The 19,238-nt window shown below is 37.5% G+C and overlaps 1 protein-coding gene across 4 annotated transcripts in view; it reads left to right on the top strand.

The window, feature by feature from the left end:
- The window catches only part of LOC126262816 (uncharacterized), a 283,082-nt gene that overhangs the window by 219,504 nt on the left and 44,340 nt on the right, over positions 1–19,238 (top strand). Inside the window, exon 9 of one of the 4 annotated variants that reach the window (XM_049959682.1) lies at positions 5,845–5,914. The exons of 2 other annotated variants lie outside the window; for them this stretch is intronic. In XM_049959682.1, the coding sequence (XP_049815639.1) occupies positions 5,845–5,873 (29 nt within the window). In that variant the 3' untranslated portion in view covers positions 5,874–5,914. Of the gene's footprint in view, positions 1–5,844; positions 5,915–14,051; positions 14,157–19,238 lie in introns of those variants that run through there. One more of the 4 variants, XM_049959690.1, reaches the window with a different exon arrangement.

Raw genomic sequence — 19,238 nt, forward strand, 5'->3', positions numbered from 1 at the left:
GAATCTATTAAGTCAAAATCTATTGTAAAGGTACTAATCATATACATTTATAAAAATGTGTGTGTGTGTGTTTCTACATCTCCTAAATGACAGGATTGATTTCAACCAAATTTGGTTCAACAGAAGTTATCATTTACGAAGAAATACTATGGCAATAAGAATCATCTAGCTCCCATAGAGATAAGGGTGAGGGATAGAAGGGTTGGTAACCCCTGATTACTAGGCTGCCTGGCATGACAGGCCTGTTAAGCGAATAGTATTGGAATGGATTCTGGGAGGAAGGAGTAGATGAGATGAACAGACAGTGGGGGGAGAAGAGGAAATGGACAAAGAGATGATAAGAAGGAGATGGACAGTGAAAGGAGGAGGAGGAAGTGGCAGAAAGAGAGGGCAGGAGCAGACGACAGGGAGAGGTGAGGAGGAGATGGAAAGAGATGGAGCAAAGAGGATGAGACTGATTGTGGGGGGGGAGGGGGGGCGAGGAGAGGAGGAGATGGACGAGGACTGGGGAAGGAAGAGATGGACAGAGAGGGAGGTAAGAAGGAGATGGAGGAAGAGTTGGGGAGGAGGGTATAGATAGAGATAAGGTGGAGGAGGATGAAATGGACAATGATAGGAGGAGGAGGAGGATATGGCTAGAAAGATGATGGATAGAGAGATGGGGAAGGAGGAGATGTGTGCAAATATGTGCCGCACAAGTATGTGGGTGAAGCCATAGTTAAGAGACTAGAATTAACCAAACATCTCAAAAATACCATCAAACCCAGAAAAGTATTTTTCAACTTTTTTAGAAGTAGCACATAAAGCTCTACTGATTGAGCCTTGGTGTACTACTGTGAAACAGCGAAGTTTATAATGTAAATGACAAGAGTAATGGATTGCGAACCACAGGTTGTAGGGCTGTTCTGTTGTTTCAAAAGCATTATAATTACTTAATATTTGTAAATATGTTCAGTCAGTCATTAATAGATATATCTCATTCTGAATATGGAACAAGTCAAGTTGTACCTTAAGAGGGAGAAGAAGTTACTGCAGGTTACTACTGTAAATTAGCTAACAAAAACTTATGACTAGTTTTAATTAGTCACACTGGTAATCATTTGTAGATTGCTTCATATATGAACTTTTATATTACAAGAGGTCAAGTTGCTTTGTTAAAAGCCCATTTATCATACTCTTGCACTCTTTATGGTAATCATGCCAGCAAACAGAAGATACAGACACGGCAAAAACTGTAACATCACCCACAGCTGGTGAAGCAGGGCCCACTGGAAATACAGCCCCACAACAAACTTGTGATGTCACACTAGTTGCCTTGCTTGTCGCGTATTGCAAACACTTGGGGCCACGCAGATCTCATGGGAAATCAATGTATCAATGAAATGTACCTGCTAAAGGGCTCAACTCTGTCATGTGTTTTCGAGAGCTTGCATGTATTTTAATGTGCAGTTACGAATTATTAAAGTTATCTCAAACAGTAACTCACCCCCCACCCCCATTGGAGATAGTTGCTGGAACTCTTAAGACCTGCACTGTTAGGTGCTGTGAAACATGTCACAGGGTCTGTGTCTCTAGTTGGCTCTGTGAAAAGGCCCTGAGGCAGGTAAGCTGATGATATCACAACCTAGTCACATGAACTTCCTTAGCAGGCAACTATAAGGCCACCTAGCAGCTGACTCTCCCTCAGTTAATATTATCCGACTTCACGTCTATAAGTGAATTGCAACCACCACAACTGTTTACCCACTCCCAGCTGGCACTCTTAAGGTACAACTTGACTTGTTCCATATTCAGAATGAGATATATCTATTAATGACTGGAAGAACATATTTACAAACATTAAGTAATTATAAGGTTTTTGAAACAACAGAACAGCCCTACAACCTGTGGTTCACAATCCATTACTCTTGTCATTTACATTATAAACTTCGCTATTTCACAGTAGTACACCAAGGCTCAATCAGTAGAGCTTTATGTACTACTTCTAAAAAAGTTGAAAAATACTTTTCTGGGTTTGATGGTATTTTTGAGATGTTTGGTTAATTCTAGTCTCTTAACTATGGCTTCACCCACATACTTGTGCGGCACATATATGCACACATCTCCTCCTTCCCCATCTCTCTATCCATCATCTTTCTAGCCATATCCTCCTCCTCCTCCTATCATTGTCCATTTCATCCTCCTCCACCTTGTCTCTATCTATACCCTCCTCCCCACCTCTTCCTCCATCTCCTTCTTACCTCCCTCTCTGTCCATCTCTTCCTTCCCCAGTCTTCGTCCATCTCCTCCTCTCCTCGCCCCCCCCCCCTCCCACAAGCAGTCTCATCCTCTTTGCTCTATCTCTTTCCATCTCCTCCTCACCTCTCCCTGTCGTCTGCTCCTGCCCTCTCTTTCTGCCATTTCCTCCTCCCCCTTTCACTGTCCATCTCCTTCTTATCATCTCTTTGTCCATTTCCTCTTCTCCTCCCACTGTCTGTTCATCTCATCTACTCCTTCCTCCTGGAATCCATCCCAATACTATTCGCTTAACAGGCCTGTCATGCTGGGCAGCCTAGTAATCAGGGGTTACCGACCCATCTATCCCTCACCCTTATCTCTATGGGAGCTAGATGATTCTTATTGCCATAGTATTTCTTCGTAAATGATAACTTCTGTTGAACCAAATTTGGTTGAAATCAATCCTGTCATTTAGGAGATGTAGAAACACACACACACACATTTTTATAAATGTATATGATTAGTACCTTTACAATAGATTTTGACTTAATAGATTCATCAGTAAATTGTTAAATTAACACACACATTGATTGGCCATGTGAGAATTGATAATTAGTGACTGTTACATTGTAATTTTGGAACAAGTTGTCACTGCACACATAGTGTTGTAGGATCGACTAGACACCAAGTGGTTCATGCAATATGGGTCCAACCAAATTGCACCAAACATGTGTTTCACCTTCTTGATGAGTCCTTTGGAAATAGAGTCTTTACATTATATTATCCAAAATTTACTGGTGCAGGAATGAACTGGCCTTCATATTACCTGATCTGATTCCCTGTGACACCATTTTGTGTGTCGACTGAATCCATTTCTGTTAGGACTCTACAAGATGCAGTAGCAAAATTCATTGTTCATGTGTGCCACCTCTGTAATATTAGTGGTGGTAATTTTGGAACAATTTTAATGTGGCTGCAGAGATTGCTTGCAGAGCACAAATTTATGTTTGTATGCTGGTACTAGCTTTACAGCATACAACAACATCTATTAGCAATTTTTGTAATTACTATTTCAAAACTTCTGTGTAAAAGTGTTAAAGTTCTCATTATAAACATACTATTAATTGCATTCTTCTACCAATCTCTATTTTCATGTTATTTGACTATAAAATCAGCGAATCTTTGTTGGATACACTGTATCTCCAGAGTTCAAGAAAACTAGTGCTGGATGAAAGAGTCATACTAGACAGGTGGTGTAGCAGGCACTCATACCTCTTGTGTGTCATGCTGTAGAGCAGGGATGGACAACTTATGGTGTCCAACGAGCCTGATTCACCTACTTACTTAAGCTCATGGATCAGCTCATCACGTTCAGCACCACTGGCACGTAGGGTCAAAACTATAGTGCCCATGTCATTAATGTTTATGGGGAAACACACCAGGATGAATGGCACCCCATTCCTAATGTGCCACAGCAATAAATTGTGCCTCAAAACATGAGTTTTTCAGAGTATTTTTAGTGCCATCTTGTGGTATTTACATTTATTTAGGTGTCATGGACATTAATTCTTTATTTATGATATTTTACAATAGCTGTCTTAAAGAATTCCATTGCAAAATTATGCAATGCCTTAGTAGAGATACAATGTTCACAACAGGCAAATAAATATGAACATCTAAATATGGGACGCCAGGCATCATGAAACATCATCATGGAAAAGTAAAAGCCTATTAAAGCAGTAGGTTGCAGCTGATTCAGTGTAAATTACCTTCAGTTTCAACAATTTTCTAATATATCCGCAATGAACAAAAATAATTTACCAATGCTAATACGAGAAAGAATAGAAAAACAAAATATGGCAATGAGACAAGCAGTCCCTGTCAACAAGCAATTTGGAGCACCTTTGTTGTGATTCTTGGGTACAGGCTGATCATTAGAGTGCTTGAAATTCAGTCTGTTATTTTCCACAAATACTTTCAGGAAGTATTTGTTCAAAAATAATTTTGATGACTGATCCCATAGGCATGGGTTGTTTCTGTAAAACTGAATAATTAAGCTATAATTTCTTTGTTTGTTTTGAAAATCTAAATCACTTGAACTTAACAAATATGAGCTGTGCGCTCTCCCACAAATTTCTCCTATGAACCAGATTGAAAGGAATCGCAGGTTGGGTTCAGCCTGTGGGTTACTGGTTGCCCACCCGTGCTGTAGTCCATGCTCAACAGTTGGGTACAGGATGTCTCCTTGCTATGCATTTAATATGAGTCTGGCATAATTCATGAGTGGAAAAAGGTAAGCTGTCTGTGCTTGTGTCCTCCAGTATCCAATTGCTAAGCAGACACTACAGCATGACTCAATAGACCTGAGTGCCTGCTACACCGTACAAGTTACTTGGATCCTTCCAGCTAACTCTAGTTTCCCACACATCCAGAGATGGGAACTCATGCTCCGACATACCCTTTCACCTCACCACTTTCTTGCACACTCTGTCTCCCTCATCTGCCTTCTCTTTTCTTCCTTTCCCCTCCCTCCTTCTCATTCCCATTCTTTATTTAGTTATTAGATTTTATTTTCGTTATTAGCACAGTTATTATTATTATTATTATTATTATTATTATTATTATTATTATTATTTGTATCTTGATTGATCCTTTGCCACTACCACCCCCTTTTTTAAAAACGATTTTAAAAGTTCTTTGGCTATGTTAGTGTCTTAAAGGATGGCTGCACATTTATTTCATTGCCCAATTACACATTTATTTCATTGCCCAATTACTGTTCTGCTAATTTCCTGATAATATAAGGCTGGACACAGTTAGTGTGGTAGGGAATCCTTAACACAGTGTGGATAGTGTTTTGTAAATAAAGTACTTCTGTTGGCTGTACTAGGAATTGAAACTTTTGAAGGTAAGTGCTGGTCAGCCCACTTGTGTACTAAGTTAAAAATATTTTTAATGGACTTTTTCTTTTATAACAAATGTATCAGAAAGCTGTTTATATAATCTCAATATTATGAAAAGGGAAGTTGCTACCCACCATCAAGAGAAGATGCTGAGTCATAGATAGGCACAACAAAAAGTCTGTTACAAATAAAGCTTTCGGCTCTAAGGCCTTCATCAAAAATAGATGACACACACACACACACACATGACTGCAGTCTAAGGCAACTGTAGCCACACTGCCTTAGACTGCAGTCATGTGTGTGTGTGTGTGTGTGTGTGTGTGTGTGTGTGTGTGTGTGTGAGAGAGAGTGCATGCGTGCGTGTGCGCGTGCGTTTGTGGTCTATTTTTGACGAAGACCTTATGGGCCGACTCAGCATCCCTGCTTTATGGTGAGTAACAACTTTCCCTTTCATAATATTGTTACCCTCCATCCTGGATATTCCACTGTTTTATATAATCTCAATCATTTTTTGTAGCTCTTTTTTTTTACGTATCATATATTGTACCTGTTTGCTATCTTCTAAAAATTACTCTTGCCATTTTGCTGTTGCTTATCTGGTAAGAACAAAGTCCACACCATACCAGACCCTGTATCACATGTGAGATAAAATAATGAATGATAGCTGGATTCATTTACACAAATCATAACTCTGCACCTTAATCATTTGGTGTTCTCTTTCCAGAGTGTGAAGATGCAACTGCAAGACTATAATGGAATACAATAGCTGTGTCATGGACTGCCAGAAAAAGGGGGTACAGTAGGATATTTAAAAAAATAGGAATATAAATGGAAGTCAGCAGAGAGAAGAGAGTACAGAAAGTAAAGAGTAAGGAACAGAAAAAAGGAGAAGTATATAAAATTAGGAGAAAATGACAAAATGAAGAGAAATAGATGCAAAATGCTGCGCAACAATGAAAATGAGACTAAGGCAAAGGAAACACATCTCCGATGATGTGAGAATAGCATTACAGCAACAGGACTATACTACTGTTCAAAACATGTAGGAAAATTGTGCCAAAAACTGGGGAATACAAGTGTTAATGAAAGCATCATTTTAATAATGTTAATAACTAATATACTTGTTGAATTCTTTGTTAGATAATACCATTATAGTGAAGTGACTTCAGACAGATTCCATTCCAGTAATAGTACATTGACAGCAGTGTGGAACATTCAAAATGGCCATGTTAAATTGAGGGTGCCGTCTTTATCTTTTTGAGAAAAATTCTGCTGGCCCTGGCTCTTCATGATTCAGCAGTGATTATCAGTATTAAAGTATTTACTTTTGCCCATCATTAAAAAAGCAGGTTCAGCTTCAGTTTTTTAGCGTATGTAGTTAATGTTTTATCTTTCTCTGAATTGCATAGCTAGCTGATTTTGTGTTCCACTGGCAATGACGATCATCAAAAATTTAAAATCATACATATTAAACCTTGTGAAATCACAGATAAAAATATGATACTTGTCATACCTGAGATATCATATTAAAACAGTAATAATTAGCGCATACCAAGTATTGAAAAGTCAGATCCAACTCAAGTTCCTTTAGTAATCAGATGATTGGATATGAATACAATTGGCAGAAGAAATAAAAGTAAGGAAGAAAAGGATGAATGCATTGGCAAGAAAAGAAAGTAGTTGTAAAGATTTTGTCCAGAGCACCACAGACAGATTTGACATCAGTTTTCGAACAGAACCTGAAAACTGTATAATGACAGCGCAGTTTGGATTAGAAGAGACTGATTCAAGTTAATCACAAGTTAATGATGTGAATCAAATCTGTTTCATAAGTTAATTCCATCTTAAAGTTTATCACAAGTGAGTGATATAAATCAAATCTGTTACATAAAGTAAATACCACCTTGCTTTCAAAATTTCTGAAATTTATACTACATTATTAGGTTCCCTAAAATATTTATGCTGGGTATAAGAGCACTGCAACATTTATAGTGCTTCTGATCTTAATTATCACTAATTAAAGGGCAAGGAAACTCCATAGCTATTTAATTTTGTCTTCTAATGCCAATTGTTCTGCCCTTCTTGGCATTTCCCCTCCCTTTTAGCTGTTGGTTCATGTAATCCGTCCTGCCTCAATTTCTACTTTTCTTTTCTTCCCCTGCTAAATTTATCTGCATGTTATCTGATCCATGCACAACCTTGATCCAGTCCATATCCAGTGTAGTTTTATGTATCCGTTGCCCAAAGGCTATGTATGCCTTCACTTTACATTTTCCTTCTCATTGCACCTCTCCCTTTTTCATTTGAATGTGCTTGTTTTCAGTAGTGTTGTTAGTTTTTATTTTATTTTATGTTCAGTGAATCATGTGTGACAGTTTAATTAATTATAATGCTCACAAGAGAAATTCACATTTTATGTTCAAACTGAAAATATGAGCTTCCTTATATAGTTCCAATAAGATTTGTCAGAGAACATTTTCTTTATCTCATATAATGTTTCTGATTTTAAAAACATCTGCTTCTTTGAATGAGATGCTTTTAACAGATAGTATTCAATAATTATGCTCAATACTGCCAAAAGCATGAAGGATTTAAAATAAAAGAGGATCAGTATTATATACATGCTGCTTTATGTCTAAAACAAAGAAGGAAAAATCAACAGCTTAGCAGAAGCACATGCATCATTTCCAATGCAGAGACATCTCCTAATGTAAAATAGACACAGAACAGTGTAGGTTATAGTAGTTATGCAATGATGAATGGACTTGCACAGGATAGACCAGCTTGAAGAGCTGCATCAAACCCGCTTTCAGACTGAACAGTAACAACAACAACAACAATGTATATTCAACTTTGAAACACATGATTTGATTGCCATCAAAGTGAGGTTTTAGGTCCTACACCACCATATGTGAAATGTGGGTGCATTACTTGCATCCTGAAAGCTAGGAACAACCAAAGTTGACATTTTGTTACAAACATTGTCTGAAGAATGTGAAAACTGTTCCAGAAACCAGGAAAGACTGATTTTGGGTTAGCCTGACAAGATATTCATTGATTTAAAGAAAGAGAAAAAAACCAGCACTGGTCTGTATTATGCTTCTTAGTTGGATAATTTCCACATAGTATTCAGCAAGAAGCAGTATCCTTTGATTAAGGTAGGATTCTCTGTTACTGCGATAATTGCATCTAGTAACCCCTGCAACTCCCACAACTATGCCACAAATTGCTACCCCATTCATCCTATTCTCCAGTCTTCATACATGTTAACTATAATATTGTTTAAAACTTCAATTAAGAACATGGTGGAAGGAAGTCATATTTTTTTTCCTTGCTGAATGACTTTGTTTGCTTACAGGAAGATTCTTCAAAAAATTACCATGAAGAATTATGTTAGATTCCTGTAGCTCTGCAGCAACCAATATTGTTTATTACATGACACTTTGGAGTGATGTCACCTGTTGTTATGTGCACTGGGCATATGACTATGTAATAGTTGAAATCTAGATCTGCTGTAATAAAATGGTGGATTTCAGGATCGATTGCTGTTCTTTTCTCCATCATCTACATTCAGTGATCACTGCACACAAGGGTATCACATGGATTCCAGTCTGATTACAAACATTTTATTTCCGCAAACCATAAATATAGGACAGCAGTAGTTACAATCAATTTCTAAATCGAGAAGGTCTGTACCATACCTTCTTCTTATCAGCAGTACACATTGTATGCCAAAAGGATTACCAGAAATTCTGTAGTGCACAGCCATAAGGAGTCCATCCTTAGACAATCCAAATATATACCTGGAAATGTGCCATAGAATTCTGTATGTTCATGGCATGGCAGGGAGGAAATGAGCACAGCTCAGAAACTGCCCAAGATGATTAGTCCATCTGTTGATATGCTGATCTGCTGGGTACAAGTTGAACATGAGTCATGTTGCTGTATTGTTCTTGCTGCATGTTCAATGTGCCACTTGTGTCGATATCAGCAGATATGAACACAAGCTATGTTGATACTGTGTTCTTAAGTTGTGTGATGGCTTGAAAGATCCTCAACGAAGCTGCAATGCTTTCCATTGTTAGGATACCAAATCTCATCCCAGTTAAAGATAAATAGCATGGACAAAAAGCCAAAGGCATTGTGGATGGAGTGGACATCATCATGTTCTCATTTGGTATTGCAGGGATGAGATTCTTCCTTGGGTGATGACAATTATACTACTAGAATTCCACTGCTTCTTGCATTTCTACTTCTGTTATGAACACTTCCTGTTCTGGGTTGGTTGGTACAGATCTGGTGGCTTCCTCATAGAAACAGCAGTACAGTTATGTCAGTTTTCATGGCTGCCATCCTACGTCCTCTTCTCCTGAGTTGGACGTAATGGTGTCGGATGCTATTTTTACCCATATTGTTAATGTTGAAATAGCATTATTGCTGATATTATTTCCATTGGAGCAACTATTTTGTTCTTGTGTTTATTATTGTTGTTGTTCCTTCTCTATGTCTGCTGCTGCTGCTGCTGCTGGTTACTCATTGATGTCACAGTTAGAGTTCACAAATCGGATTTGAGTTTATGCAATGATATCCAGTCATGTCATTTCCCAAATGTTAAGCATAGCTGGTGAGCTAATTAAATACCTGTGCCTACATATAGGTGCTTACTGGTGCTATCTTGGCTGCTCCATTTTTAACATGTACAGGTTCTCTGCTGAGCTTTTGTCACTCATGGATGAGGTCTGTTGTGAGATTCACTTACGTATTGTATGAACTTTGGCAGAATTAGCATGTTTAAAAAATAATTTTCCTGTAATTGCAGTGGTTATTTACCTGATTAGTGCAATATTGTCATTGTTTCCACTCATTGATAAGTCTGTTCTAAGGAAATGCTCATAGTTCATGATTGAAACATAACCATAACTTACATGTAGTCAACTACTATGGTGTAACAGTGTTAATTCTCATGTCATTTCCTAGTCAGTTTCTCTCTTAAACCCAGTTTGCCTCTCCCTTGAATGTAGTTTGCCATAAAATTCTGTTACTGAAGAGTTTGTGTTGCAAATATATTAGTGAACATAATGTCAACAGAATGGTATGTTTCAGACATAAACATCTAAATAGCTTAAGGGAATCAGTAAATGTTATCCCAGGTTTTTCTTTCACAATAAAACAAATCAGTTTCTTGGCCATTGTAGTTTCAGTTCAGGCACTGGCAGAAAAAGTTGAGAATACCACAGTTGTTCATGGAATTTAAAGAGACTCCCACTTTGCAGCATTGTCGTGATGACTAAATGGGTGCTCCTGAAGCTGAATTGAGTGGAACGCTTGAATTAAAGACTTTGAAGGTTTTCTGAGAAGCTAGGCTATGGCTTTCTTGACATAAGCCACAGGTTTGAGAACTGTATGGTCCCACTAAATGGAACAAGGGTGCACTATATATTAGAGGCTGCTATCCAGTTAGCCGACTGAGTGTACTGTGCACACAAGTGTTTTTTATACTAGGTGACTCACTATTCAGTCCAGGTAATAATAGCTGAATGAAACTCCAAATGATTAGGTACAGTCCAAAGAAATGCCCCTCACAATGGGATTATTGAAATCAAAATCATCAACTGCCAAAGAAATCACAGCAAAATTCCACAGTATGAGGCACTCCTAAAAAACAGGGCAGCTTATATAATACTAGGTACAGAAACCTGGACAAAACTCAAAATTGACAACAGATAGATTTGTGGAGTAAATCACACTGCCTATCAAAAAGACAGACTAATGGGAAAAGGAGTATTCTGTGTCATAGACAAGAAACTCAAATGCACTAAGACAGAAATTGAAAGCAGATGTGAGACTTGTCTGGGCAAAACACAGTCAGTTACAAAGGTGGTTTACAGTTAGAACTGTGTCTTTCTGTCATCCATCAGACTGACCCCCTCATTAGTATGTATGCCCACCAGTCATACTATCATCATTGGAGGAGACTATAATCATCCAGAAATCAGTTGTGGTAATGAAGACATCTTGCAAAATAATACTAAATGTTTACTCTGAAAACTACTTAGAACAAATAATCAGAAGTCCACTCATTTTGCAAGTACAGGCATTTGTAGCTGCAATGACTTCCAAAATACAGAGAGCAACTAAAATAAGTAGAAAGATTTAGATGTTCAGAAAAGTGGTAAAAAGACAGTAGTGTCATATCTCAAGGAAGAACTTGAAGCTTTTAGCTTTGGGCATGAGCATTTAGAAGGTTGCTCAAGTCGCTGGATGGATATGCAACTAGTAGAACAATTTATGTTGGGAAGGACCCTCCATCCTAGACATTCTCTGTAAAAAAAAAATAGCAGTTTTTGCTGGATAGTTGAAAAAAAAAGCACAGGAATATAAATAGAGAGATACTACCTGAAATGCATATGACTGTTAGAAGCAAAATCTTATTGAAGGTTCTCTCACAAAACACAAACACACACTAGCCATGTGTAAAGGCTGTCACTGGCACCAGAGTTAGGGTCCATACAATCCTGGATGACACAGGAAATGAAATTTAGGGCAGCAGAACAAAAGGAAAATCACTGAACTCCATTTCTAAATGTCCGTTTACAAAATCAGGAAATGGAAAATCCAGGGTGGAACAATGTCAATATTATGAAAAAGAAAGTGCAGGATTAATGTCCCTGTTTAATTTGTACATCATTGTGAAGATCTGTATCAGGTTCTGTTCAGAATATGCAATTGTATTTATCTATTCTTTTATCCATATTATACCACAGATCTCTTGAACAAAAAACTTTATCCAGTAGTTTGAAGAAAGCATTATTAACATCCGCATACAAGAAGTGTAGTAAAAATTATACCCAAACTGTTGTGCAGTATCACTGAAAACCAACTCTTGTACAGTCTTAGACCATATTCTGAGATCAAACATAAAGAGCTATTTTGAACAGAATGATCTCCATGCCAACCCACAAGGATTTCAAAATAATCAGTTGTGTGAAACTGAATCACATGCTGAAAAGCAAAGATCAAGGCAATCAGGTAAATGAAGTATTTACGGACTTGTGAAAAGCATTTATCTCAGTATCACACAAACACTTATTATTGAAAGAGTAGTCATATGGGTATCAAATGAAGTTTTTGGTGTAACAATATTATGAAAAGGAAAGCTGCTACTTGTCATATAGTGCAGATGCTGAGATGCTGACTGAGCATCTCCACTATATGGTGAGTTGCAACTTCCCTTTTCATAATATTGTTATATTCTGTCCTGGATTTTCCACTGTTTGAAGTTTTTGATGTGTGAGTTAGTTACCTGTTGGTGTTTCACTGAAAAAAATTCATAGCGTAGCTGTAAAAGTGAAGTTATGAAAATATTCCAGTAATGTACACCACACAACTTTTAAGTAATATGGCTTTTCTCACATTTATTGTCTCTGTAGTCAGTATGATGACGAGCTCCATCTCTCACATAAAATTGGTTTATGAATGCAAGCACCTTCACCTTATTACTCATCAGTATGGCAGTGACAGATTATTAATGGTACACGGTCACAATTGAATTCCGACACAACGAACACCTTACGATAGTGCCTTCAGTTTAGATAGGTGATGGATTCACAATGTCTTTTAATTGATTACACAAATAAATGAGTGTCCATGTTGACAATACGTATAGCCTGAATAATAAATCTACATGAAACACAACCTGACTAAAGTTGTGGAAGACTCGGACACATGCTGAGTACACATTATGTAGCCAAAGAGACGAAAGTTGAAAATTAAGAAGGAAAAAACATTAATTATCAACAGGAGTGCAATCATAGCAAGTGGGTTGGTTCTAACTTGCTACATTATAACTGGATAGAGATGTCATTGTGGAGAGGACACATGTTATCTTGGACAGAGAGTCATTGAAAGATGTAGAAGTAGCTTCAGAAATGCCCCATGGAATTGTGTTTGGACACTTGCTGTTGATGTTGTATATTAATGAACTGGAAGACAGTGTTAATAGTAACCTTACACATTTGGAGAAGATGCAGATATCTATAATGAAGTACTATCTGGGAAAATGTGACACAAATATTCCATCAGACAATAAGATTTCAGTGTGGCACTAAGACTGGCACCTTGCTCAGTAATGTAAAGTTGTGTACTTCACAATATGCAAAAACATAGTATCCTGTGATTGCATTGTCAGTGAGTCAGATTTGGAATCAGTCAACTGATACCTGGGTGTAACAATTTGTGGGTTGGGTTTGGCCACTTGGTCTCAGTCACTTTTAAAACAGCTGAAATACTGCAGTTCATTAGTTGTATACAGGAACCAGTATTAAGCAAGGAATCTAGGAACATACTACAGTTCCTGTTTATCCTTTCCAGAGGGGTTGTGAATACTAGATTAGGCTAATTACTGTGCACACAGAGACTTTAAAATAATCATTCTTCTCAGGCTTGATTCACAAATGGAGTGGGAGGAAACTCTAATATGTAGTACAATAGAAAGTGCCATCTGCCATGCCCTTTATAATGGTTTGCAGAGTATACATGTGAATGTAGATACAGGTCCTGTAGTTAATGAGAGAGAAAGAGAGAGAGAGAGAGAGTTATTTTTGATGATGCCTCTCCTATACTTTCACAGATGTTTTTCCAGTATTCATATCATGCATTCTGTTGCACTGGGCAGAATGGTGGCATTGTTAGGTGCTCTGCTCACTCTGGCAAAATTCTTTAAATATCTGAGAGAAAAAAATATGTGCCATTATTCGGAATTGTTTTGGCAGCCTTTCAATTGCAAGTATCATGATTAGTGCTTTTATAGTGACTTGTAATAATGTTTTGTGCATTTTTATGCTCTAAGGGGAAATTTGATATTGTATTGATTATAGTGAGCTACAGCGAGCATGGGAATGGTGGTAAAAAATCTACATGTATCTGTCCCAGGGTTGGTTCGGTGTGGGTCACATTGATTATTGCTGACGTCATGCTGCATTTGCATTGTGCAATGGTGCTAGTGCACAAAAGAACAAATGTATTGGACCTCATCTATGAGGTGAACAAAGTATTGTAAGTACCATTTATTTAAATTTGATTGCCAGAATAATGAGCCAAAAGCTGGACCCAAAGTAAATAAACAGAGTATGCTTTTGTAACATAATATGAGATAAAGTTAAGACCTGGATTTCACTGGATAGACAGTATTTAGTTTTCACAACTGCATCTTTATAGTGTGACAGGCTGCAATCTGTCAATAGCAGATAAAAATATATATCCCAGTTCTTTGATAAACTGTAGGTGCACTTCTCACATTATCCACTGAGAGGTTAGGGTTACTACATATACACAAAACTGTGAGCAGATATGTCTGACCAAAATTGTCCAGCTAGGAGACTCACTCGCTGTTGTAATAATGTACGAAAAATATTATGTCAACTGCTACACTGTGAATATTATTGTGTACTAGCTTTTCAGTTTACCGACTCAGTGAATAGCTGTCATGCTGCATTTCTTTCTGAAAATAATGGTGTTGGGTTGGTTTAACATCCTGACAACATTGATGTCATTAGAGGAATGTAAAGGTGTAACGGGTGCCAATTGTGTGCAGTGGGGTTTGGTTCACAGTAGCTTACATATGGCACCACTAAAACTCTCTTCTACTGATTTTTTAAAAACTGAGTGGCTTTTAATTCAATTTTTATGAGAGAAAACAGTCTGCTATCTAATTAATGAAAGGAAAGAAATGTGTATGTACATTATATTTTAACTTTCCAGTTCCTTATCATACATTTGTTATTTACTTTCTCTCGAGAGTTTTTCAATGCTCAGTGCTGTTTCCTCCTTAAAATCTCACAACAAAACACTTTTCCGTGTCCATAGTCTCAAAGACCATTTTCATTATTACTCCAGATGGTCACAACACATTTCTTTTCTCCATCCGAGAAGCAAGATCATTCTTTAGAATAATTAATTACTACAGCACCATATCAAATAACAATTATTGTTTTTATAATTACATCTGTACCCCTTATTTTAAAAACCTTGCTTGTTCTATTTTGGTTTTCTCATTTGCTCCCAGATATCACTCTTGTTGACAGTTTAGGTTCTCCCTATTGAGTCCTCCATAATCTCAATAGATGTCAGTATTCTTGCCTATCAAAGATTGTCTCTCTCACTGTCTCCATCGTTTTTCGCATGAAAAATGAAATAAAACCCATTTTAATGACTACTTCGTCTTCACCTACATAATTTAAAACATTTGAATTAAATTATATTCCATTTGTGTGCTGCAAGAAATTATTTGCATTTCACGGTGTACAAAAACACATTTGCTTGTAAATGAAATTTACTTGAAAGTTTAAACGTGAAAAAATAATTACCTACACTTGCCTCCCCAAATGCGTGTAGTATCTTAGCACACATGAAGTTAAGTAAATTCACATTAATTTATTATATTATTCTGTGATACAGATATGCATATTAAAATAAAAATGAAGATCCCTCCTTCTTACATATTCAGTAACTGTTCTCTGAGCAAAATTTAAAACCAGGCCGTAAATAGCCTCTTCATTATTCTTCTGCACCTTAAACCATAAATTGCCTCATCTAGGCTCTTCAAATAACTCACAAATCATTTGTTCCCTTTCCTCTCCATAGTATAACAATCTATTCTAGATAACTTTCACAATAAATAAATGAATAGCACTGTTCCTTCCATGAATGACAGTTACTTTCCATTCCCTTAAGAACACTTACAAACAACTGTCACACCCGACTGTAGTAGGTGCCCTCATGAACTCACAGTATTGAAATATTAAACAATGGAGAATTCAGGATGGAATATAATTGCTACTAACCGTATAGCAGAATTGCTGAGTCACAGATAGGCAACACCAAAAAGACTGTCGGAAAGTAAGCTTTCTGCCAACTAGGCCTTTAATGAAATTAGACAAAACACACACACACACAACTCACACACACATGACCACTGTCTCTGGCAGAGTCTGGCTTATGTATTTCATAATAATCGAATATTACCTTCACATACACTCATTAAATTACACATTTACTCACTAAAGTTGTCACCTGTCAATAAAAATCTGTTCTGCTTCCTCTCTCCTTTCACAAAATTTCTTAGGTTTCAATAACCTGAACGTACTTAGAATCCTGCTCCTTAAAATTTTCTCATTTGCTTATTTCTATAAAGCTCTTCAGTATTGCAACTACTTATTTTTTTATTCCCACTGCTTCTTATGTGTAAGTGTGTGGCCTGTAGAATTCATTGTATGAAAAAATGTTTACAAATTCATCCTTCATTACTGTAAAACATAAAAAACTCTCCAGTACTAAAACTAAATAAGCTACCCAGTACTAAAACTAAACAATGTCATCATCATCATTTTCATGGGCCTTTGTCCCACTTCAATGTGGGGTTGGTCTTGTTATTATGTATTTGGTGATGTTAGTATCAGAGGGTGGCCAGATGCCCTTCCTGTCGACACCGCCCGACACCGCCCCCCCCCCCCCCTGCAACTAGTGTAAGCCATGAAATAGTGCGAACGTTTTTCACATGTCTGCGGGTCGTGTAATTGAGATAGGGCATAGGGGTCAGCCCGGTATTCACCTAGTGAAACCAACTGAAAACCACATCCAGACTGGCCGACACACCGGCCCTCATCATTAATCTGCCAGACGGATTCAATCTGGGGCCAGCGCGCCTACCTGAGTCAAGGAAGCAGCGAATTAGTGCTCTCGGCTAACCTAGCAGGTACTAAAACTAAACAATGTATTGTAAGATAATACTGATACACATACCCATTGTGTACTTTTTTATGTCTAAGCCCCTTCTTCCACTTTACTTTAGCTTGTCTCTTCCTGTACTCTGCAAAGACAACAATCTCATTACCTTAAATTGGTTCCTTCCTTCTCTGCATATCGAAGGTACCCATTTCTTTAAATTCTTAAAACATGTCCACGCACCAGCATATCTGCACCTAGTATGAATATATTTGACTATCAAAACAATATATTCAGCTGGAATACACAACTTCCACTGATGGTTCCCTGGCCCTTGACTACCAAACAGTATGCCTTTGTGCGACTTGACTTTCTCTCTTACAATAAGTTCTTTTTTTACTTGTTCTTTTTTTACTTCTAACATCCTTCTTACTTACCTCCAATCTCAAATGTATGGTGTATGGAGATTTGTAAAACATTGTATTCTCTTTCTGCAGCAACCAGCCCTCTCGAAAGCCTACTAGTGCCTCTTGGCACCTGACATATTCCTTCATTCCCTGGAGTCAGGCTGACTTTTACATACCTCTTCCCATTATTAATATTACTATGATTATTATTATAGGTCTGGTTTTAATATCCTTCATGTCTATCATGGTAAAACTTATTGTTTCCTCTCCTACTCTGACTAGTATTTTGCTGGTTGTGTACTATCTGTCCATAACTGGCTTGATAGGTTTATTATTCAATTATTATTCAATCTGTATATTGAGTAAGCAGTAAAGGAAACAAAAGAAAAATTCGGAGTAGGTATTAAAATCCATGGAGAAGAAATAAAAACTTTGAGGTTCGTCGATGACATTGTAATTCTGTCAGAGACAGCAAAGGACTTGGAAGAACAGTTGAATGGAATTGATAGTGTCTTGAAAGGAAGATATAAGATGAACATCAAGAAAAGCAAAACTAGGATAATGGAATGTAGTCGAATTAAGTCGGGTTATGCTGAGGGAATTAGATTAGGAAATGAGATGCTTAAAGTAGTAAATGAGTTTTGCTATTTGGGGAGCAAAATAACTGATGATGGTCGAAGTAGAGAGGATATAAAATGTAGACTGGAAGTGGCAAGGAAAGCGTTTCTGAAGAAGAGAAATTTGTTAACATCGAGTATAGATTTAAGTGTCAGGAAGTCGTTTCTGAAAGTATTTGTATGGAGTGTAGCCATGTATGGAAGTGAAACATGGACAATAAATAGTTTGGACAAGAAGAGAATAGAAGCTTTCGAAATGTGGTGCTACAGAAGAATGCTGAAGATTAGATGGGTAGATCACATAACTAATGAGGAGGTATTGAATAGAATTGGGGAGAAGAGGAGTTTGTGGCACAATGTGACAAGAAGAAGGGACCGGTTGGTAGGACATGTTCTGAGGCATCAAGGGATCACAAATTTAGCATTGGAGGGCAGCGTGGAGGGTAAAAATTGTAGAGGGAAACGAAGAGATGAATACACTAAGCAGATTCAGAAGGATGTAGGTTGCAGTAAGTACTGGGAGATGAAGAAGCTTGCACAGGATAGAGTAGCATGGAGAGCTGCATCAAACCAGTCTCAGGACTGAAGACCACAACAACAACAGGTACATCCCACATGACTAATTTCCTTTTTGCCCTGGTATTCGTTTTGTGATTACTCTGTTCTCCCTTATAATATCTATCCCTTGACGACTTTAAATAATCAAGTTGATCAAGAAATTCTACAACTGCTGGATGGTGTCCCGAATCCTTCCTGTCAATTTTTCTCTAGCAACTGTGGATAACCTAATGGTACCCACTTCAGTCAGGCATGATTCATAATTACCTTCATGTAAATATTTTGCCTGATTCAGAGGCCATTCCATGAAATTCCTGTAACCATCTCACGTATCTCTGTGTATGCCTGACCGTAGCAACTGCAACATTCACTTTTTTTGTACCCTCTGCCCAAAATTTTGACTTAAATGCACTTTCAGATATCTCATAGGACTCAGATCTGTCTACACTCAACAGTCCATACCGCAAACCACTTCCCTCCAAGTGTTTTATCACAAAACATTTCCTTCTTTGGCAGTCCCAAGACACAGATAAGGTTCCATGAAAAGCTTTCAGAAAAGTAACTGTGTGAGCTCTCTCTTCGCGATTAAATACCAGAAATTTCTGATTCACCCCTGTGCCCTTTTCAAACCTAAATTCTTCCCAAAATTGATTCTCACTACCACTCACTTCTGCTTGAGAAGAAGCACTACTTCTAAAATATACTGTTACTTGATTTCCATCTAAACATCCTGTATAATTTTCTGAATGGTTCCCTAATAACAGTATCTCATCTTCCTCAACACTTCAAGGAGGGACTGTATCATCACTACCCTG

This window comes from Schistocerca nitens, chromosome 1 (genome assembly GCF_023898315.1).
Source record: "Schistocerca nitens isolate TAMUIC-IGC-003100 chromosome 1, iqSchNite1.1, whole genome shotgun sequence".
NCBI lineage: Eukaryota > Metazoa > Arthropoda > Insecta > Orthoptera > Acrididae > Schistocerca > Schistocerca nitens.